The 24,212-nt window shown below is 33.2% G+C and overlaps 2 protein-coding genes across 4 annotated transcripts; one reads left to right on the forward strand and one right to left on the reverse strand.

Moving 5' to 3' along the window:
* The first annotated feature begins 6,417 nt into the window (after window positions 1-6,417).
* LOC130015101 (zinc finger BED domain-containing protein RICESLEEPER 2-like) lies at window positions 6,418-11,120 on the forward strand. Its single transcript, XM_056104642.1, has 4 exons — window positions 6,418-6,502; window positions 6,635-8,771; window positions 9,828-9,941; window positions 11,092-11,120. The coding sequence occupies exons 2-4, from the start codon at window positions 6,635-6,637 to the stop codon at window positions 11,118-11,120; spliced, it is 2,280 nt and encodes a 759-aa protein (XP_055960617.1). The 5' UTR covers window positions 6,418-6,502.
* A 5,603-nt stretch (window positions 11,121-16,723) lies between these two features.
* On the reverse strand, window positions 16,724-22,686 carry LOC126670249 (protein GRAVITROPIC IN THE LIGHT 1-like). 3 transcript variants are annotated; one of them, XM_050363935.2, is made up of 3 exons: window positions 22,604-22,686; window positions 22,286-22,356; window positions 16,724-18,373 (listed from the first exon to the last, which is right to left on the reverse strand). In XM_050363935.2, exon 3 carries the CDS (start codon window positions 18,371-18,373, stop codon window positions 17,030-17,032), a length of 1,344 nt encoding a protein of 447 aa, XP_050219892.1. In that variant the 5' UTR covers window positions 22,286-22,356; window positions 22,604-22,686; the 3' UTR covers window positions 16,724-17,029. The 3 variants fall into 3 exon arrangements, with proteins under 3 accessions (XP_050219892.1, XP_050219893.1, XP_050219891.1); XM_050363936.2 differs by lacking the exons at window positions 22,286-22,356; window positions 22,604-22,686 and adding an exon at window positions 18,559-18,912; XM_050363934.2 differs by lacking the exons at window positions 22,286-22,356; window positions 22,604-22,686 and adding an exon at window positions 18,469-18,552.
* Between the last annotated feature and the right edge of the window lie 1,526 nt (window positions 22,687-24,212).

Here is a 24,212-nt window from a genome sequence, read left to right on the forward strand (position 1 = left end):
CTGCAATAAATAACAAAATTAGCTTAAAAAAACAAACTTAATAATAAAGAAATAAACAACTTGCCTTGAATTGTTTCTCAATGACTAAATGTTTCCCGATCACAAGCACAACATCGATAATGACACTCAACTTGTTATTAATGGATAAAATAGCAGCAGATTGTTCTTTTTGATTTGCAACAAACACATCCAATTGATTCTTCAATCGGGAGAAGCTTGTTCGTTGCTTAGATGATTCACCCTTTCTGAGCTTCAAAAAATCACCAAGACTCTGATCATCATCACTTGAGTTATCGACATTTTCGACAATTTTTGTTTTACCAGTTTGGAAAAATCCGAAAGAACCAGATTAGACTTTTCTTGAAGCGATGGCACAATATTTTTCAACTTCAGCTGGTATAAATAACAGGCAGAACACTTATTAAACAATTTTTAATATAATAAAAATACAAATACATAAACAATAAATATATAATACTGTAAAACAGATTAACAAACCTGCTCACGCGTTTGATTAAACAAAATTCATTGAGAAACATCTTTTTAAGAGCCAACTTCACGTTGTACCACTTCAACATTCAAGGAACCGCTGCAGCATCTTCGTCCAACAAACAAATTTTCATTTTGGCAGCGGGGTAAACTTCATAAAACCAGAGTTGAAGTGCAAGAGGGAAGCCATTAAGCCTGTAAAATTGAAGACGCTTGTTGGAAAAAACATGGTTCTTCATATCAGCAATTGTGTTTCGGAAAACAAGAATTCCCCACGGAAAGGAATTGTAATCACCGCTATCAACCATGTCAACTAAGAATCTATTCACATTTTGATATTTAGATTCATTAGAAAACAAAAAACACTCATACACGTAAATAACAGCCAACTTGACAGCATCTTCGTCACTCCTAAACACCTTACTCATCAATACAAAACCCAAGCTATCTCTAGTAACTTCACCAGTCGGGAAATATGTATCTACCAGCCTATTTTTCGGAGCAGAATACGAGAGCGTATTACAATCGCCAACGCAGTTTAACCCGGTTATAACTGCAAACTCCTCTATGCTAAAACGCAGCTTGTAGCCGGAAATCTTCAACCACAATTCTGAATCATTAAGATGCGTCAGCTCACGCAACAATAGGGAATGCAAAAGCTGTGGCTGGTTAAACATTGGTTTAAGGTCAAGAAAATGACCGAGAAAAGTACCACAGAAAAGTTCCAACTGTGGTGGTGTTAAAATTTGCTTTACAGTTTCAAAAAAATTAAACCGTGGAGCAATGGTGATTCTACAACTATAATGTTCGTCAGGAGGAAGCAGATACTCCCAATTCTACAAAAAAAATTAAAAACAGAAAGATCACAAAAACAATACATGACAGATACATAAATAATACATATTCTATACAACAAAATTATTAAAAGTAATATACAATGAAACATTATTAAAAAGACATGTCTAGCATAATACATAAAAAATATATAACAAATACATAAAAAAAAAAACGAAATTAACATAGTGTAAAACCAAACAGATTATCATATACATGACAAATACCATTTTAATATAAATCAGAAAAAAAAAAGTAAACAATATATCAGTAAAAAATGGAAAACATATAACATACAAAGATTAAGAGAAAAAATACAAAAAAAAAAATCAAATGACAATACCTTAATTAAACGAGTATTTTCTCTAATAACAACAGATTTCTCCTCCTTCTTTCCACCAGATTTCTCCTCCTTCTTTCCACCAGATTTCTCCTCCATCTTTCCAAGATTAACATCAAAGTTTAACTTTCTTTTTTTCAACAAAGCAGTCTCAACAGCCTTCCCCTTCATCTTCAAATCAGAGGCTAAGTTAGCTTTTTCACCATCATCACCACCTGCATTTCCCTTTTTAGTTAATTTCCGCTTCATTTTGGATTTTTTACTTTTTTTTTCTTTATCAACTATAGGTGTTGATCTAGTAGAAATTACCATAGTGTTATTTATACTCTGAGCTATAACGTTGGTATGCTTGATAAAAATGATTGAAAAGAATAACTGAAAAAATCGTGGCTATAATTAAGGGACTGTTTGTATTGTATAACTGAAGAAAATGGAAAAAATTCAAAAGAAATGGAAGTTAAAGCTCAGAGAAAATGGAGGTCATGGGAGAGAGAAAGGGAAAATGGATATTGATGAAAATGGAAAAGATACACACCACCTCTACATATCAAAATATGTCTTTCACAAAATATTCATTTACTGCCACATGTAAGGTTAGTATTAATTTCGTACTCTTTGTAATCAGTTACCGTTTTTAGCTTTTATTTGTAAAACTAAATTAACATTGAATGAAAGAAATAAGATCACTTAGTATTTTTGTTAATTATCTCCGGTTTTAGAATTTTCTTGTAATTTTCTCTTATTTTTATGTAAATTGATACCACCGGCCGAGGGCCGGATCCAGCCCTTTAGGATGAAGTAGCGTGCCCCCGCAAACTTTTAGAAAAAGACAATTTAGTGTCTCAACTTTTTTTCAAAAATAGAGTTATTATTAATTGTACCAACATTCTAACTATTTTGTTGAGTATGTATCATGGTTTGATATATATATATATATATATATATATATATATATATATATTTATTTCTATTATAATTAGTTGTATTTTCTATGATAATTTTTTTTTGCCCCCCATTTTAAATTTTCTAGTTCCGCCTTTGCACGGGCCGCCGCATTCCGCTGTCGATTATTATCATGTGAGTAGTAAATTTTCCCTCTCCCCTCCTCCTTAGGTCACAGCCCCTAATTCGATTGACGCGGGATGGGTAATAATCTTCACCATCGATTTCCCTTTCTTCCTCTTGTCCAGAAAAAGTGTTTGGTGCAAATGATTTTCTAAAATCACGTGCTCAAGCAATTCTTTTTGGTTTTAAAGTGTTGTTCCCAACTTGTTACCTATGTAAGTATTTTTGAGATTTTTCATGTGGTTGATTTGCTCTCAGATAGTGAGTAGGGTAATGAGTAGCTCCTTATGGTGGTTTGGCTTCTGTGGGCAATTTGATTGGCTAGAAATTCTCTGATTTTTAGAGAGGAAAATAGAGACCCGAGGGATGTGCTACAAACAGCAAGTGATCTGAAAGCTGAATGGGGTTCGGCTGTTTATCGAAATGCTGCTGCCCGGCAAGATCAGAATGCTACAGGTCATCCTGAGATACTTCAATGGCAGCCTCCCCCTTTTAACGCTCACAAAATTAACTTTGATGGAGCTTACAGCTCCAATTTCAGAACCAGGGCGTGCGCTTCTGTTGTGCGAGACCATTCGGGGAAGGTTGTGTTCTCAGCTGCTCGTAACTTTCTCATATTTCATCACCCGCGCGCTGGTGGATGCGTTAGCTTTGAGGGAAGCTATTTCGCTAGCGGTTGCCCTCAGGATTTCGGTGCCTATTTTCAAAGGCGATGCAAAGTGTATTATTGACGCTATGCAAAGGAATGCTTTGGTGGACGCTGACTGCAATGTTGTTTTGCAAGACTGTCGTGTGAAGTGTCGGAATCTCTTATCATATTCGTTTAGTTTTGTGAAAATAAGCTTGTAATTGGGTGGCACATGAAGTTGCCAAAAAAGCCCATAATGATAGTATTTTTTGTTGTAATTCGCTAGCCCAAATTATGTTGTTAGAATCGAGACTTGTGTAGTTTTTTTTTTTACCTGAGATAACAATATATAAAATATGGAAGAATGACCATCCCATGAAGGAAATGAGCCATTCTTTAAACAAATAATAATATGTGGACTTTGTAGCTACTATACGAGCCATCCAAATACACATCCATTTAACAAATTTAGATAAAGCAAAGTTTAAATAATTTGTTAAACAAACGGTAGAACAATAAAATAAAATGACAATTTTAAAGATGACCAAGACACGTACCGTTGGTAGAAATGATATGATATTATAGTAGTACCTTGTGAGTTTATTGCACCATGTAGTAGCGTAGATTGAAAAACTATCCAGAAAAGGTTTCCCACCATAGCATACTTGTTTATTTATTTATAAAATAAAATAATAGTTTAGTGTAATCATACCTGATGCTAGAGGAGGCTTCCCGAATTATCTACCAAAAATAGGAGTTAGAGGGGCCGATTGGGAGGCCCCTCTTATAAAAAAATTAAAAACTCTACAAAATAATAAATCAACTATGTGATATAGTCACCCACAAAGGGGAAAGAAACACCCAAATGGGAATGAAATTATTATGGTCCGTGATTACGCATATGTATTCTCCAACCTATTACTACCAACAAATTACGTTGATGAGAAGTATCATGACCATACAAGGTTATTGGATATACTATTTAAACTGCAAAATGTCAATTAATCCAAAAAAATTATTTCAATTAATGCAGAACCTTAGAAGAAATATAATAACCTCACAAGAAGTACATAACCTCACAAGAATTACAAAAACCTCACAAGTAGTATAAAACCTCACAAGGAGTACAATAACCTGATAAAGAGTACAAAACCTCACAAGGAGTACGATAATCTCACAAGGAGCACACCAATATATTCAATATCCTCGTTAGTATTCGCCTTATCATAGTTTAAGATATTTGTGCATTTGATTAATACAATGAATGATAAAATATATAAAATATGAATTCAAAAATGAAAAATAAAAACACATTTTCTCATTTTTTTTAAAATAATTGGTCACTATCAACTAATAACCAGTTTTTATTTTTGACATATGAAATAGTTATCGAAAAATGTTCTACAACAAATAATCAAAATCATACCCATCAACACTTCACGGCCAAATTAAGAACCAGTTTTTATTTTTGACATATTGATTAGTGTTAAATAGAAATTTCGGAGAAAAGATAACCATCCACACAGGGAGAGAAAATACCACCAATATTGGGGAATTAATTTAATTGTGAAAGTTAATAGCAGAAACTAATATTTAAGTCTAATTTAATATATGTTTTAAATCATACACATAAAGCAAATATTTTGAGACAAGGAGAGGAAAATATTATATGGTCTGTAACAACATCATATAAAAGTCAAATTAAACAACAAAAGCAATCAATCAAATTTTCAATGAAATGTAACCGACTGAAAGATGAGACTTTTATCTATACTCCTATGACATTTGAGAAATATGCTTCCGACTTCTAATCAGTATCAACAAAATTAAAAAAGAAACATAAACAGCGACAACAGTAAAGCGGTGACAGGTTTCACGTTTCACCATTGTATTCCGAACCATTATTTATATATTTATATATATATATATATATATATATATATATATATATATATATATATATATATTTGACACATAAAATTTTATTTTAATTAATCTATGATTTTCAAAACAAAATATTTATAAGAAACCATTATACTTAACTAAACTTTTAAATATATCCCAGAAAAAAGATTATGTTATTCTAAAATTGGTTATAGCGGGTAGGACTGAGCAAAAACCGGACCAAACCGGTAAACCGGACCAAACCGAACCGAAAATAATTGTGGTGTGGTTATAATGGTTAAAACGGTGTGGTTTGGTTTAGGAATTTTAAAATTTCCGGTTTTCGGTTACGGTTTGGATTTAGGGGTCGGTTAACCGCACCGAACCGAAAACCGAGAAAGATAAAACGACGTCGTTTTATCTATAGAGGGGAGGGGTTGCTTTGTAATTTTCACCCTTAAAAAATGAAGCCCTAATTTTATTCTACCCCCCAAACCTCGCCGCCTCTCTCATTTTCTCACTTCACTCTTTCATTTCTCTCATTCTCTGAAACAAAAACCCTAATCTCTCTCTCAGTCTCTCTAATCTCTCTTCATCTTCTTCTCTCTTGGTTTGCAGATTCAAACCTAATCTTTCTCAATTTCTCACTTCACTCTTTAATTTCTCTCATTCTCTGTAACAAACCCTAGTCTAGTTATTTTATCAATCGATTCAATCGATTCAACTCCTCTCTGTAACAAACCCTAATCGTTACTAATGGATTCAATCGATTCAACTCCTCTCTGTAACAAACCCTAATCTCTCTTCGTTCGTAATGGATTCATCATCTGCTCACTGGTCAGGCATCGTTCTTGTACTAAACATCGTTCTCGCATGTTAAGTTTCTGATTCTAAATGTTTGAATCAACAAAATCTGTGTTGATTTTGTGAAGATATACCTGAACTTTAAGGTAAATAAACTCGGTTCAAAGGTTTTTAAAAATTCTTGTTTATTAAAATTTGTTTTAATCTTCTGGATCTAACTTTTTTTGTGTTTCGTTGTTTCTTGTTGCAGATCTTGAATTTCTTAAGAAAATAACTAGATTTTGAGGTATATCTGAGGTTAATCTTCTTTTACTTTGTTATATCTAATCTGGGTATATATGAGATTCTGTTTGCTTATTAAGTGTGTTCCTGTTTGTTTATTTTCTTTCATGAACAATTATCTCGAAGGTTATCTGGGAAAAAATACTTGGTGGAAGCTTTGAAAGGCAAATTAAAAGGTAATATGACTTTGGTCTGCCTCTGATGCTTGATTTTCCTGTGTTTATATGGTTGTGATTGTGAAAGTTTGATGCTCTGTTTTTATTGCATCTCTGATGAGTTTTTTATTGTCCTTGGATGGTTTTTTGTAGATGGAAACAAATCTGACAGCTAACCAACTTGAGCCACAAATTGGCCAAGTAGCTGGTGTGGAAGCCGTGCCTGTACATGACTCTGATAGTGATGGCCAAAATGCTAATGTGCAAATGGAAGCCAATGCTGGAAATGACCCTACTGTTGCTGGACAAACTGCTAATGTGGAAGCAAATCCAAGAAAAAGAAAAGAGTCCCTGCAAAGATCAGTGGTGTGGGATCATTTTGATTCCATAAGAGATGGAAAAGGTGTTATAATGCAAGCAAAGTGCAAGTACTGTGCTCGTATGTATAACTGCAACGCCAAAAAAAATGGCACATCTACATTGAGGAGTCATATGATTAGGTGTACTAAACACCCCTCCACTGTTGAAACCAGGCAAGCTCTTCTCTCTTTTCAACCTGTTTCTAATGCTGGTCCTGATGTTGGTGGTATGTTTAATGTTGCTGCATGGAAATTTGATCAGGATGTAATTAGGCAGGCTGTTGCATATATGATAGTTGTTGATGAATTGCCTTTTAGATTTGTTGAGAAACAGGGGTTTAGGAAGTTAATGAGTGTTGCTTGTCCTATGTTTAAAATTCCTTCTAGATTCACTGTGAATAGAGACTGCTATAGCATGTTTGTGGAAGAGAAATTAAAACTGAAAAAAATTTTGAAAACATGTACACAGAGAGTGAGTCTAACTAGTGATACATGGACATCTAATCAAAGACTTAATTATATGTGTATCACTGCCCACTACATTGACAATGATTGGAAGCTCAATAAAAAGATTATATCTTTTGTCCCTTGTTCTAAGCATAAGGGTGAATACTTGTCTAAGGCATTAGAATCTTGTTTGCAAGAGTGGGGGGTGAAAAACATTTTTTCTGTGACTCTTGATAATGCAGAAAATAATAGTACTGCAATGGGTTTTTTCATGAAAAAAATGTTAAGTTGGGGCACTACACCTGAGAGATGCAAGTATGCACACATGAGATGCGTTGCTCACATACTTAATCTAGTTGAGTCTGATGGATTGAAGGAGTCTGGTTCCTCTTATGAGAAGGTTAGAGGGGCAGTAAGATACATTAAGAATTCACCACTTAGGTTAAGTAAGTTTAAAGCTTGTAAACTGTCAACTGAAACTGTGTGTAAGCGCTCTTTATGTTTGGATGTTCCAACTAGGTGGAATTCTACATATCTTATGTTGAGTACTGCCTTACTTTATCAGAAAGTCTTTGAAGAGTATGAGGAAGTTGAGTCTAGTTTTAAAGCAGATTTGGGTGAAAATGTGCCTACTTTCAGTGATTGGGAAAATGTTAGGGAATTATGTGGTATGTTAGAGTGCTTTTACAAAATGACTTTGAGAATTTCTGGTTCTCTTTATGTGACTGCAAACAACCATTTGAATGAAATTTCTGACTTATGTACAATTTTGCAAGATTGGATTGCTTCTAGTGATCTATCTTTGAGATTAATGGGAACTAAAATGAAAGCAAAATTTGACAAGTATTGGGGTGAACCGTTAGTGATGAATAAGATTATTTTCTTTGCTAATATTTTGGATCCTAGGGATAGAATTGTGTTTATGGAGTACACACTTTGTGGGATGTATGGGTCTCAAAAGGGAAAATTCTTGTTTGCTTGTTTGATGGAGGACTTTGCTTCTCTGTTTAATGATTATGATGTGCAATACAAAAAAGAATTGGCTACTGCTGGCCAGAGTAGCCCCTCAAATGAAAATTCTGGCCAGTTATCTCAAGCCAATTCAGTGTTGAAAGAGAGGTTCATGCAACAAATGTTGGAGACTGGTGGTGTGGGTGGAAGCAAAAAATCTGAACTAGATGTCTATTTAAGTGAGGCAGTGGTTCCCAATGATAGTGGTTTTGATATTCTGAACTGGTGGAAGTTCAATTCTCAGAGGTTTCCAGTCCTCTCAAGGATTGCTCGTGATGTGCTAGCTGTACCAGTCTCCACAGTTGCTTCAGAATCTGCTTTTAGCACTGGTGGTAGAGTCCTTGATGACTTTAGGAGCTGTCTTACTCCTAAGATTGTTGAGGCCTTGATTTGCACTCAAGATTGGTTTAGAGACCCATCAAAGCCTGTTTCTGTTGAACAGGCTTTGGAAGAGTTGGAGGAGCTAGAAGAAGGTAACTTTATATTTTAATTTTGTGTTTTAATTTACTTATGTTTTTCTTCTAGTTGTTTAACTTTTTTTTTTTTTTGCAGGATATCAAGATCCAGCAAATGATTAATAGTTTGTCTATAACTATTTAATCTTCTGTCATTTACTTATTGACTATTTGCTATTTTGATTACCTAATCTGGTGGAAGTTTGATGTTGCTTACATCTGTGGTCCCTTTCTGATATAGTCCCTTTCTGATATAGTCCCTTTCTGATAGTCCCTTTCTGATAGTCCCTTTCTGATAGTATCTTTCTGATAGTACCTTTCTGATAGTCCCTTTCTGATAGTCCCTTTCTGATAGCTTAGTTTAGACATAGTAGAGATCTTGGTTGCTTTTTATGTTCTGCCATGATTTCTCTGTCTTATTATGCTTTGTTTAATATATGGCTATGATGATTTGACATCCAAGTTAGATTGCTTAAGGTTGTGAATTGTTGAGGCACTACATTGTTTGCTGCCACCTCTTTTATAATCTTATGTATTTCATACTTGATAGATGCACTTGAACTGAGCCTGATTTAGCATTTCACAATGCTGAGATCTGTCTTTGTATAGTTTGCTGCAATTGTATGTAGTGACTGCAATTGGATGGATTTCTCTGTCTTATGCTAATTTACAATTTCTGTTGGCTATGATGAAGCTTCCACCTTTAAGTCTAGAGTTACTTGATTTTTAATTGTGCGACATCCATTTTTTTTCTTGTTGCCTTTTAAGAGTTGAGTTAATGTTTGACTTAAAAACTAAGATGCTGAGCCTTGACTATATGATTATGTCTGCTTTTTTTTTTTCATTTTTGTTGGCTATGATGAAGCTTCCACATTTAAGTCTAGAATTACTTGATTTTTAATTGTGCGACATTAGTTTTTTGTTGCCTTTTAAGAGTTGAGTTACTGTTGACTTAAAAACTAAGATGCTGAGCCAAACTTATGATTATTTAGATAGTTTTGAATTCAATTTTTAATTTTGCTTTGTTGTTTTACTATGAAAACTTATTTCATTCTTTTTGTTTCTGTTTTTCAGGCTTGCAGTTGCAGATGCACTTTTTGTGGGGACTAATTTTTTGGAGCAAGGCTGTCTATATTGCATTTTTGAAGCTAGCTAATTTTTTGGGAGCTAAGCTCATTTTTTGGACCTGTTTTTGTTTATATTGGTCCTCTATATGCTATTTTTTGGCCTGAATTATATGTATTTGTTTTGTAATTAAAAGGCTGTAAAGTTATAGGTCCTATAATTTGTAAACTTGCTTTATTTTGATGTTTAGTTTGTAAACAGGTTATTATGTTATATTCTTAGTCTGTAAATTTATAGGTCCTACAAATTGGTTAATATGGACCATTTTTTTTATATTTTTATAAATTTTTCTCTATCTTTTTTTAAATGAGAACCGACCAAACCAGACCGAAATAAACCGACATTTCGGTTAACCAAACCGAAAAAACCGTCAACCGAAGCAGTATAATTTGGTTTTTATATTTATAGGGTTGGTTTGGTTTGGTTTGAGGTTTTTGAACACCGAACCGAACCGAACCGAACCGTGCTCAGCCCTAATAGCGGGTTACTAAAAGAAATCGACAGGTAACTTTTCTAAATATTGTTGATGAAGAACATTTAAAGAAGAAAAACTACAAAAAATATACTCTAATGGCTAATTTTACAAAAAAAAGGCAAGAATTGAACTTGATAAAAGAAAAGTTGCAAATAAATGTTTTCTGTCAATTTGATGTAAGTTAAATCTTATACTATGTCCAAATCGTGTTAAGATAATTAAGATTCATGGAATAAAATCATACCTTTACCACCCACTACCAGTGTTGAATCCTTCAGAATCGCAATCCTTGATCAATAGTAGTTGACGGTGACTTTGAGAAATTTGATGAACTTTAATTAAAAGAACTTGGTGTTGTGTACCAACAGTATCATATTATCATTATTATCACAAATGGAGAAACCGCCATCCATGAAATTCAAGGCATGACGATTTCTTTTTCTGTCTTTCGTCAATTAATTTCTTTATCTGCAGTTAACACCTGTTATGCCTTGTTTATAAAACACACAAATTCTGTGTCTTAAATACAATTTAAATTTTTCATCGTTACATGTATTTTAAACAGTGAGAAAGTTATCTATTGAGTTTTCGATTTCAAGGGACAGACTCTTTATTCTGTTTTCATTTTTTCTATCTAGTAAACCTATATACTGTTAGTTCTATATTCTAATAGATAATTTTATTTTACTTAATGTTCCTTTTTTACTTTCTAAGCTTGATATTTATATCTTGATTCAGGTGTACAGTTAAAAGTCTTAAGGCTCTAAGTAGTTTGGTTGTTTGATAGAAGTGGTAATACTCTGTTGGCTACTCCTGTGCATTAAATATAATGAAAATTTTGAGTTGGAATACCCAAGGTTTGGGCAATATATTGACTTTCCATCAGCTAAAGTCCTTATCCAAAACTCACTGTCCAGATCTTATTTTTTTGATGGAAACAAAAAATGAGTCAAATCTTGTTAAACGCCGTATGTCAGTAGCGGGCTATAAAGATTGCTTCATAGTTGATCCAAATGGGATATCAGGGGGGCTTGTACTTGGGTGGAAATCGGATATTCAGATCCATATTCTGTCTTCAGATTCCTACTTTATACATTGCTCTATTTCGCATCCTTCATCCTCTTTCCTTCTCCATATAATTTTCGTATATTTAAGTACAGATTTTAATATCCGTCAGTCCCAATTCTCTAATCTCTTGAACTTAAAAAAATGACCTAGGAAATCATTTTCTCTTGATCGGCGACTTCAATATCCTGTTATAGGCCTCTGAAAAGAGAGGTGGCAATATATATGATTCTAGAAAAACTACTCAATTTAATCTTTTCCTTAACTCTTTCCACCTTGAAGATATTGGGTATACTGGTTTTCCTTTTACTTGGAATAATCGGAGACGAGATCTTTCAAATATAATGGAAAGGCTAGATCGTGTTCTCTTCTCCCCTGACTGTAGGATTAGATTCCCGACAGCCTGTGTAAGACATCTTGATGAACTGGGTTCTGATCACAGACCAATATTATTCTGTAATTCCGCTACAACCCGCAGAAGGCCAAAATTGTTTTGCTTTGATAAACGCTGGACTGGGAATGAATCAGTAAATCAAATTGTAGAGAACACTTGGAACAAAGATTATAGGAATTCTTATATGACCAACCTCTCCTCCAAGATTACAGCTTGTCGGATAAATCTTATCCAATGGTCAAAGTCGTCCTACTCCAATTCAGATAGTGCCATCTTTAGACTGAAAGGGGAGATTGCACTATTCAAAGATAATTTGCAAGCATCAGATGTTGATTTGATAGAGAAGCTAGAAAAAGATTTATCAAATGAAGTCGCTAAGGAGGAAATGTATTGGAGTCAAAAGTCTCGAGTGCGGTTGTTAAGAGGGTGATACTAACACTGCATATTTTCATGCATGTTCGAGACAACGGTCGATTAATAATCGTTTAAAAGAAATAGAAGATGAGAATGGTATATGGACCTCTGATCCACAACAAATGCAGAAAGTAATTGAAAATTATTTTATATCCATTTTTTCATCTTGTTCTCCATCACAATTCCATACAGTAACTAATGGTCTTCGTTGTCGGGTGACTTCTGCTATGAATTCTGTTCTCATATCAAATGTGACGGATTTGGAAATTAAGAAAGCGGTTTTTGATATCAATCCGACAGGTTCACCAGGAGATGATGGTATGACTGCACAATTTTTTCAGACATATTGGGATTTAATTAAGAAGGATATAATATTAAATGTCCGTGACTTCTTCAGGTACTCCGCTCTTCCTGCTCGTAAAATTTATTTTCCTTTAAATTCGCCCCTGTCTTTATTTTTCTTTATATCTTATTTTGTTAATTTATCAATCTATAACCTTAGTTATGCAATTAACATTTATGCAAAAACATAGTATCTGTACTAACTCAATAATCCAGATGTTATCATATTTTCAATTATTATACTATACCTTTTACTTATGAATGTTTTAATTTTAATATACTTAAAATATTTATAACCTTTTTCGCAATAACTTCTTATAAGCTTGATTATTATCAAATTACCATTAAATTAACAGAATAAACTAGGAACTGGATATAGTTTAGGTAATAAATTTAATTATTATCCATTAAAAGTAAGTTTTTGGATCGTTGAACATCATTCTAACTTAACCTACGAGTCCTTAATTTTTGTAACTCTCAATTTGTTCCATGCTTTCAATCTTTGGTCTAGAAAATTTATCATTATATTGCTGTTATTGCCCTCTATATATAATACTCTGATATAATTTTCACAATCTTACTTTTTATATATATAGTTGATCTTAACGGTTCATCTGTCTAATGTTTAAACATACTTTATACATAAAAGGTACATTTCTCAATTGGCATCATGATTTATTGATTTATTGATATAAAACTCTATAAGTCCAATATTCGTATATTATTTCATTTCCAACTTTTCTATATTGGTACAGGTCTAATTTTATTTTTAAATCTATGTATCTTATAAATATTACACCTTTACAATAGTACACATCTACTATTGAGTATCTATGATACCAAAATTTTGTACTTTGTTCAGATTATCAGTTTTAACAAATACATGCTATTACTAATACTTAATTATAATTCACTAAACTTACACTATGGTCAAAATCTTCATTTTCTGCCTCATTCGGAGAACTCATTTTTGTATTTGCACTGTTTGATTGTCTTATAAAAATAAAAATAACAATTTAAATATAATACTTTTTATTCTCTCATATAAATTAATAAGTATTAGTACTTTGCTACTTTTTAATGCTTATGGTCTTAAAAGTTATTTGCTAAGACAAGTCATTATTAAAATTCTAAAGATAGTTGTACTTTTATTTTATTACTAATACTTCAATTATAATTTTAATCTTACTTAGGTCTGGAAAACTTTTGCGCAATTTTAACCAGACACGTATTGTTTTAATTCCAAAAATTCAAAACGTGCGAACAGTTAAAGACTTAAGGCCAATAAGCTTGTGTACGGTCTTTTATAAAATTATCTCAAAATTGATGTCTTCAAGGCTTCAACAAGTTATGCCACATATTATCAGTTCGGCACAAAGTGCCTTTATTCAAGAACATCTCATTTCTGATAATATTTTGATAGCTCATGAATTGATCCACTACATGAAGAACAAGAGATCAGGAGATAAACAATTCATGGCTATTAAACTTGATTTAAGTAAAGCATATGATCGTGTTGAATGGATGTTTTTGGAACATATGACGACTGTTCTGGGTTTCCACCCGCTTTGGATATCTTGGATTATGGAGTGTGTATCAACTGTTACTTATACAGTTATGGTAAATGGAGAGCCTACCCATGTTATTAACCCTACCCGTGGTATTAGGCAGGGTGATCCATTGTCTCCTTTCTTATTCTTAATTGTTGCAGAAGGCTTCTCCTACCTTTTAGACAAAGAAAATGAACATTAGAGTCTGTTGGGCATCAAAATTGGGAGATATTGTCCTACAGTGACTCATCTTTTGTTTGCAGATGATTCAATTCTCTTTTCACAAGCAACGGTGGATGAATGTGATAAGATCCTCACTTTGCTAGAATGTTATTGTCATGCCAGTGGACAACAGATAAATTTGGATAAATCTTGTGTCATGTTCAGTATAAATACACCTCAGAGGCTACGACCTTACCTAGCTCAAATATTGGGAATTTCCAACACAGGAGCACAAGACCGATACCTTGGCCTTCCAGCTGTGATAAATAGATCGAAAACATAAACGTTTGCTGAAATAAAATAAAGAGTTTCATCACGTCTTTTTGGTTGGAAAGAAAAATTTCTATCCCCGGGTGGTAAGGAAGTTTTAATCAAATCAGTTATACAATCCCTTCCGGTATTTCTTATGTCGTGTTTTAAGCTTCCTAAGAGCTTATGTGACGAGTTGAACGGCATGATGGCACGCTTTTGGTGGAACCAACATCATTCTAACTCTGGCATTCATTGGGTTAGCTGGCGTAATTTATGTGCTTCTACACAAGATGGAGGATTAGGTTTTCGTGATATGGAATCGTTTAATTTAGCTCTTTTGGCTAAACAAGGATGGCGGTTGAGTCAACCTTCTGATGGGTTATTTTATAAGATTTTTAAGGGTAAGTATTTTCCACATTGTTCCTTTTTGGAGGCCCGTAAACCGTATAAGTCTAGTTGGGCATGGCAAGGTTTTCTTAAAGGAAGAGAGGTGTTACTTAGAGGTATACGTTGGCAAGTCGGAAATGGTTCTATGATCAACTGTTTGAAGGATCCATGGCTCCCGACTAATTATCCATTCATGGCTAATCGCAGGTCAGATGTATTGTTTAATATTTCTCAAGTAAGTCAGCTTATACTACCCAATCCGCCCCATTGGAATTTTCCCTTACTCTCCCACTTATTTCAAGACTCTGATGTTCAAGTTATTATGTCTCTTCATTTAAGTATTGACCCATCTCTGAATGATAAATTAATATGGTCGTTTACTAAAAATGGTCGTTATTCGGTCAAATCAGGGTACCATATAGCCTCTCAACTATTGTTATCTACTAGTGTGAATGGTCATAGTTCTACCACTAATCTCTCGTCTACTACTGAAAATTTTTGGTCACGTGTTTGGGATCTTAAAGTCCCGCCGAAAATTCGTATCTTTATATGAAAATTATTGTTAAACAGAATTCCAGTGGGTATGAATCTTCAAGTGTGATGTCCTTCAATCGCCTCGACTTGTCGTATCTGTGGTCTATTTGAAGAATCAGTTGAACATCTTTTTTATTCATGTTTTTTGGTAAAAAGTATATGGTTCCATTCTGAGTTAATGTTGCGTTCAGATTGCTTTGGTCAAATCCCATTTAATGTCTGGTGGGTAAAAGTTTTTGACGTCCTTACCACTCCTTTTCAACGTAATTTGATGGCAGTAATTTGTTGGAGAATCTGGATTGCAAGAAATGATAAGTGTTTTAACAATTCCGAATGGACAGTCTCAGAAGTGAATTCCAGAGCATTGGCACAATTACATGAATTTTCATCTGCTCATGTGTTGAATAATCAATCTTCGGCTATAGTTAACGGATCAACTCGGCAGGTTCAGCGGTGGAGGCCTCCACCGCCGGGAATGATCAAAATAAATTTTGAAGCGGCCTTAAGTATTAGTAACCGTATTGCAGCTGTTGGTTTGGTTTGTTCGAGTTCTTCAGGGTACATCACTTATTCTTGCTCTCATCGTTTTCCAGGAATAGTATCTCCTGAAATTGCGGAGGCACTGGGGATGCGGCATGCCATTATGATTGCTTCTCAACTTGGTCTAAGGAATATTATTATTGAAGGTGATTTCTTAAATGTGATCTCTGGAGCTCAAGGCAAGAAGGATATTCTGTCAACAATAGAAGTCATAATCTTTGATACCGTTCGCTTATCATCGTCGTTTATATCTTGCGACTTTGCATATGTTAAGCGAATGTGTAATTGGATGGCCCATGAAGTCGCTAAAAAGTCCTTAAAGCCTCCTTTTTAGGAGTAATTATTGTAATCTTTATTATCTCGTTCTGACAAACAATCATTATGTATTTCTATTTTCCGATATTAATACAACTGCTACTTTGCGAGAAAAAAAAAATGTCATAACTAACACTAACCGTAGATTCGATCCGTGACTTATTCGCCCATCACATACTCATTAACACACACAGAGAGTTTAAGGGGGAGTAAGAGTTTAATACATAACACAAACAAAAATAATATTCAGCGGTTATTCCGGCCCCGTCGTCGCTTCTGGCCAGTACTGCCGTCTCACATTTGAGACTTGTGTAGTTGATAATGATATTATATCTTTGGCACAAAAAAAAAATGAAAAGAAGCCCTATTATTTATTTACATAAACAAAATGTTTCTATTATTCACCTAATATTAACAAAACTTGCAAGGATGTCTTTCCATAATTGATAAATCAAAATCTAAGGTTGTTCCCAACACTCCACTCGCTATTCCTTTTCAAATGCCCACAAAATACAAATTAACCATCATCATCAATTTTCTAAACTAAATGCAATCCTGATGACTAAGTCATCCAGTTCATTCTCTGATGTTATGTGTGGGTCCATTTTTCATTCTCACAGACACACAATCAGCTATGATCAAACTCATTGCAAATCAATGATTAAGTAAGCTTGGTTTGAATTGGAGATAGATACACTTGGCTCTGTATTATAGTTTTACCAATCCTGAAACCTGGAACAACAGTGAATGCGACCGGAGGGTCGGCTTCGTATGACGAATCCTCAGCTACACATTCCATGTAAACTTCAGAAAATCGGCAGCCTTTGCTCACTTGAAAAACTGAAGCTTCCGGCTCGAAAGAAAAGGCCAGACAATGTAGAACCCAAACACGCTTTGCCGCTTCTGCAAACGAGGCGAAGAAGCTAGTGTCCGGAAAACCGCCCGAACTCACTAGGCTTCTTTGACTCAAATTGCCAAAAAATGATGATTCCATCTTTGGATGAACTATTTGCAAGTACTTGGCCCGGCAAAATTTTGCAAATTTCGATTTCGACTTCCGGGAAAGATAGTCTTTTGCTTTCATAGATTTGAGTTGTGTGAATCTCTTAAAATATACCTCTTTATTGTACCTTTTGCTGGGAAGAGAAAAGTTTGGCATTTGAAAACCATCGAAAAATTCCCTGCAAACGAAACTTTCGAACGCGAAGCATCTATCATCGTCTCTTGAAAAAACAACATCCGGAGCGATTGAACCGGCTGCAGCATCCACATCCCAATCAGCAGCTTTCATCTCATCCATCATCAACTTGACAAAGCTTCTAATAGACTTGACCGTAAATCGAACTACTGCAATGAAATGGCTAGGATTCAAACCTGACCGGTGAAGATTGTCAGGCACAGAAATTTGGCCACTCTGATTTAATCTCTTCTCTAGCAATTGATTAAAGCTATCGGACTCGTCCAGTTTCTCTTTAAGATATATGATTTCCGAGTCCTTGAGCCTCATTTGAGATTCCAATTTATTTCCCATAATTTCATATATTTTTGAAACACTCTTCTGCTCTTGCAGTTCGGCCATCAGCACAGTCTTGTCAGGAAAAGAATCAAACTGTTTCTTATTGTAACACTGCTTGAATTCCGATAGACTCTTTAACTCGGAAACGACCAGTTGATCAGCTGCTTGGATCCCGTCAACGTCGTAAGGAGACTGAGCATACTGCAACTGAGCATAGGCTGCTTTAATAGACGAAATGCTCGCAAACAGTTTTGCCAGAAGAGCCTCTATAGCAAGACTCTTTTGGAGTTGTTTATCGTCATCGAAGCTGAACAATTTAACCGTGGTGTTGGTGTCAAGTTTATCATTTTTGACCTCCTCGGACTCGACTTTCTGCACGCCATCGGTGGGAGAAATCCCAGTTGCTGCTCGAAGATGAAGAACTTTTGCGACCGTTCGTGCAAATTTACTCTTTTTCGGAGCCATGGAAGACAGTTTCACAGAATCCATCTGCAGAGAATATCACAAATTTGTTAAGATAACCAACCAATGAAAAATCCATGTGATTAAAAATTAGTATTCAAAATCATCCCTGTAATGATTACCATATTGAAATGGAAGAGAAAACAAAGAAAAAGCACAACACTTTTAACTCTTATATCGAGAGCTTTAATGGAGGGATGGATATTTTTTACCTTTTTAGGAGTTTCCTATTTGCTTTCGTTTTAAAGTGTAAAAAGAGGGACTTTAATAGTAGAAAAAAGAAAAAGAGGGGTGAAAACTGACAAGAACACAACTTTGGTTCAAAATTGTATATTGTTGGGGAGGTTAATTACACATAATGTTATTAAATTGTTAATTGTTTGCTGCAGGAACAGCTCAATTAAAATAAGAATGAAAATTCTATGCAGAGAGAATCAAGGGGAAATATTTATGTGTGCACGGATCAGCAATTTGTGTGGTTTCTATAAAAATTCTTGTTTTTTGTGGTGGGGTGAGGTCAAAATATGCCTAGAATACAAATTTGTTGCAATAATATTAAGCTGCATTCATCCAAGACTCTTGTACTTTTAACATTTTTTTTCGAGGAGTCCTTACTCCGAAAAAATTATCTGTACGGTCATTTACTTGTCATTTTCGCAATCTTGATGCCCTTTTGTGTTTTTCCGATCCCTCTGGTCACCGAAAAGAGCATGAAAATCGCAAAATGATAAGTAGAGAAATCGAAAAGATAAGTTTTTCGAGATAAGGACTTTCTTACAAAACATCAAGATGGGTTTTTCCATACTATTATAAACAGTACAAGTAGCAAGATGGAACAAGTAGATGTTAAAAATATCACCTCCTAGAGCAAACCAATGTTGTAGATTACATATAAATAAAGCAAACACATAAGACAATTTAATACAAGTCGGCTTCATTAATAAAAGGGTTAATTGCAAATGCATACACAAACTTTACCCTAATTTGCAATTACAACATAAACTTTGAAACTTGGTAATGTCAGTAACCAACTTTTATTTCTTGGCAAATTGGTACACCGACCAATCACGCAACGACACATGGCGGTATATTACAATGTCCACGTTAGTGTTTTTCGTGTTTGGTGTATTGATTTGCCAAAAGTGTAAAGTTGGTTACTAACATTGCCAAGTTTCAAAGTTATGTTGTAATTGCAAATTAGGGTAAAATTCGTGTATGAATTTGCAATTAACCCTTAATAAAACATAACCATTGTTAAATATTTCTGTTTCTCTCTTCCATTACAAATTAAACAATCTGTTTATTAAAAATTGCTAAGATTGTAACAAATTTAAAAACATGGAGTAGTTATGTTATTTTAGAAAAATTTGCCAAAGAAAATATGTTATTTCATTTCTTTTTTCAAATTGAGGACAAAAAAGTCACGACAAGAGCATAATAGTCTATGAAATATGTGCATAAACTAAGTATTTAAATGGAAACTTGTGAGAAGATAAAAAAGAATAGAAACTTGTGATGAATTAAGTAATTGTTTTGTGCTGCAGGAACAGCATTGCCGCAATGGTTGACCCACACAATGATAAGATTGTCTTGGCACCCATTCCAAGTAATTTCTAAAATCACTTCTGCCCCAGAAAAAACTTCTTACAGTACCATGGTTAGTTTATGTCAAGAAAAAACATACTATAGTTTTCAAAAAAACATGATCAACTAAAGCAATCCAATCCGGTTAAATTCGGTTAAAAATTTATGTAAATTTAGTTTGTTCGGTCTGGTTAATCCGATTATAATAGTAGCTTTAAAAATTTGACAAACCGAATTAATTAAATAATGGAATTTTTTTATTTTTTTATAAATATTTTTCTTTATAACTTTATAGATTTAGGCATTTAGCCAAATTACCGAGTAATTCGGTTGGTCTGATTTTAAATTTAATTAATTCTATTTCACGTAATTATGTTAAATTGATAAGTTTTATTAAAGGTATAAAATAATTCAATAAACTAAAGGGCCGTTTGGTTTAAGGTTGGGAATCGGAATCGGAATGGGAATGGGAATGAGAATGATTGTTTTCATTTTTTGTTTGGTTCAAAATTAGTGGGGAATGGAATGGGTAAAATTTAATAAAAAAAGTTATTTATTATTTATTAAAAATATTTTTTTTATTTTCTTTAAATATATTTTTATATAAAATTTAAAAAAAAAATTAAAAACATTTTAAAAAAAAATAAATTAAAAATATTAAAAAAAATAAGAATTTTTTTTTATTATTTAAAGTACAAGTTTTAAAATAAATATTTAAAAATGATTTTTTTAATAATTATATATTGATTATTTATTATTAAAATATTTTGTTAAATTTTTTTAATAATTATATATTGCTTAGTACATCGTTTGACCTCTAAACTTGTACTAACTTACCTATCTGACCCATAAACATTTTGTTTAACCCATCATTTCTCTAAATTTGTTAAATTATCATTTTTAACCAAACCCTTGAACTTGAGATTTTTAAATTTATATTTTATTTTAAATATATATTTAGTTTAATTAATAATTATAAATAAAATATTGCTTTTCGATACTTTATATACTATGATATGGTTTATTTTGTATGTATAATCAGTTTTAATAAATTTTAAAGAAAGTTATAAATTATTTAATAATTATTTTTATTTATTTAATATCTGTTTTAATTTATTTTAATCAATAATTACAAAGGATGGGATGAGATCTAAAAATAATAATTAAAATTAACAAAAAAAGTATAATAAACTAAAATAAATATTGGATTAAATGAAAATAATTATTTAAAAAGATATAACTATTTTCATTAGAATTTTGTTAGAACTGATAATGTATATAAAATAAATGCAAAATGAACGATATATATTAAAAAAATTAGTATATAGAGCATGAAAAAAAAATTAATATTTATATAAAATGTTTTATTAATAATTATTAATTAAATTAAATATTAAATATATATTAAAAATAAAATATAAATTAAAATAAATTTAATACATTCAAGTTCAGGAGTTAAGAGGGATAATTTAATAAAATAAATAATTTAGGAATTAGATAGATAAATAAGTACAAGTTCAGATTTATTAAGGCATTTTATTTTGTACACCTAAGATTTGATTTTCTGCTCTAACACGGTAGTTTTTGTTTTAACACAAACGTCAAAACCAGGTGGACGATGAGAGATTAAACGTTTATAAAATTATATATTTAGCCCTCTTTTAATTTTTAAATAGTATAATTTGTATTAAGCCTTCTTTAAAACTATATATTAAGCTTTCTTTTAAATACTAATATATGTGTTAATTTCAAATTATGTTCAACATTTTCTTTCTTTCAATCTATTGGCAACCACTCAAATGTGGTGTACTAAATGATTGAATACTAATGAAGTTATGAACTGTAATTCAAATAGTATAAATATTAGCAATAAAATAGTAGGTTGTGTGTTTAATTTTTTTCACAAATACTCCTTTTATCAAATTATCAAAAATGACAAACTGTTTTAGCCTACTACATCAAGAATCACATTCATAAAACAAATCAAGAATAAAATCTGAATTTAATATTTAATATGAAAACCAATTAAAATGAAAAAGGAAATGAAACTTGAAAGTTGTAACGCGCATCTCTAAGCACCAAATCTACGACTGAAAGCAGGTGAGGCACGTGTTTATCATGTAACATACACACGTGCGACAGTAACTAGTAGTATAAGAATATATGTTAATTTCCACAGGAAAAAAACAATGGTGGGTCCACAAACCAAAAAAAGTTGAATCCACACAAATAAAATCAAGAAAAAAAGGTAAGAATCCTAAGGTTTCAATAATACCAAATTCTTGACTGATACGACGTCGTTTAAGCGCGAGTTTTTTTTTTCTAACATAACAATAAAACGAGTAATAAACGTACCTCTTAGTGTGCCTTTGACAAAAAATTCTTCATAGAAATGTCTAAAAGCCAATGACTTGAAATATAAACCCCTGCATTTTAACCACAAAAAAAGAAGAGAAAAAACAATTAATATCTCAAATTTTAAAATCCAAAAGAAAAAAAAAGTCAGTCAAATTCGAAAACAACGATGATCGCCGGCAATAAATAAAATAAAAAATAAACGGAGGAGAATGATCAAACGAAGATGAAAATCAGCTCTTGTGCGTAAAATTATTTGAAAGCTAAGAAGAAGAAAAAGAGGATCAAATTGAACAGAAAAAAAGAAAAGAACTTAACTTATAAAAAGGAAAAAGAAGAAGCACCAATTCTTCGCTCTAACCAAAGCAGTGAAGAAACTGCAGATTATTTGTGTTGACATTTTAAGAGAGAAGAATGTGATTATAACATACGTTTGTTTAGTTGTTTTCGTATTTTCCTTTTTCCGTATTTGCCCTTGCTTTCTTAAATATATTACTACTTGGCTGTGTCGGAAAGACGAGGACTGGAGTTGGTAAGAGGGCAGGGGTAAATCTGGAATTTTTCAGTTATATTCTATGGATCTTACGTTGGGAATACAAATAAATGAAAGGTCCAAATTTGGGCTTAGGGAAACACTCCTCTGTAACTGCTTCTACTTTTAAAACCGCATGCTTCTTATGTTTCAGAAACTCATCAGATGTTTACAAAAGTCGGGTCCTTGAGTTGCAATTTCGGGGTTTTAACACGTTTTCCGTTTTTTTTTTAATTTTTTTTACTTTTTTATGATAAGTAAGGTCTAAATTTTCACGTTCGGTATTTTTTTTTTATGAATAAAAATATATTAAAAGTCACAAGATGTGGCAAAAACCAAAACTCTAAATTTTCGCACAGAAAGTAGTACACTCAAGGTGCACACTAAAGGCTACGATTTAGAGAAATGGCTGAAAAACAGTCAAGTATCCGAAAATAAAATACAACTCGGATTCCTGTAGAAATCCAAACCAGAATAGCAAAAATTCCTATTTCTAATTTTGTAAAGAAAAACCGCCTTGTTGAATCCGTTGAACAACACCGTCTCCTTATTTGTGACTGTTTCTGAAAAATTTCTCCCATTCCTACTCTTCCAAATGTCCCACACAATAATGTACCATAAAGTATGCCATAATTTACTATAAGGGCCTCTGTGATTTATACTCTGCCACTAAGTCATAAAATCCACAAACGAAGACGGAAAAACCCAAACCAAATTCAGCTTCCTAAAAATCTCGCACCAAATACTCCTAGCAAACTCGCAGTGAATAAATATATGCGCTTGTGTTTCCACGACACCACAGAAGGAGCATAAGGAATTATCCACATTAATGATAAGTCGTTTTGCCAAAAAATCCAGAGAGGGAACACGATTATGCAACGCAAGCCAGATAAAAAATTTAACTCGCGGAGGAGCTAAGGATCTCCAAGCAATCAAAAAAGGAACTTGGACTTCATTACTAACTGTAAGTTGTCCATTTTCTGACCCCAAAAGAACCTGATTTTCATCTCCATTTAACCCTCTGCTTATCTCCGATGTTTGATGAACAGTAGCAGTCCCATAAACCCAAACTGCTGGACTACTGAAGCTGAACTGGTCTACTGTTGTATTCTGCCGAAGTGAAATATCCCCGACTTGCTGAACTGCATCAGGCAGCTGCCGAAGAGAAGCAACACCAGCAGACGAAATTGCAGCAGACAGCTGCCGAAGAGAAGTAGCACCAGCAGTTGACAAAACTGCAGCAGGCAGCTGCCGAAAAGAAGCAGCACCAGCAGTTGATAAAACTGCAACAGGCTGTTGCCGAGAAGAAGCAGCACCGGCAGTTGACGAAACTGCAGCAGGACGATCTCCAAAATTTGAAGCAGTAGCAAACCCAGCTCTCACGTGGTTCACGTT

This window comes from Mercurialis annua, linkage group LG2, assembly GCF_937616625.2.
Source record: "Mercurialis annua linkage group LG2, ddMerAnnu1.2, whole genome shotgun sequence".
NCBI classification, from domain to species: Eukaryota; Viridiplantae; Streptophyta; class Magnoliopsida; order Malpighiales; family Euphorbiaceae; genus Mercurialis; species Mercurialis annua.

Bases quoted from the DNA above. Each gene is read 5' to 3' on its own strand.
- LOC130015101 (XM_056104642.1), top strand. From the start codon at position 6,635: ATGGAAACAAATCTGACAGCTAACCAACTTGAGCCACAAATTGGCCAA. The intron at 8,772-9,827 runs GTAACTTTATAT...TCTGTTTTTCAG, and splicing joins GTTGGAGGAGCTAGAAGAAG to GCTTGCAGTTGCAGATGCAC. The intron at 9,942-11,091 runs GTTTTTGTTTAT...ATCTTGATTCAG, and splicing joins TAAGCTCATTTTTTGGACCT to GTGTACAGTTAAAAGTCTTA.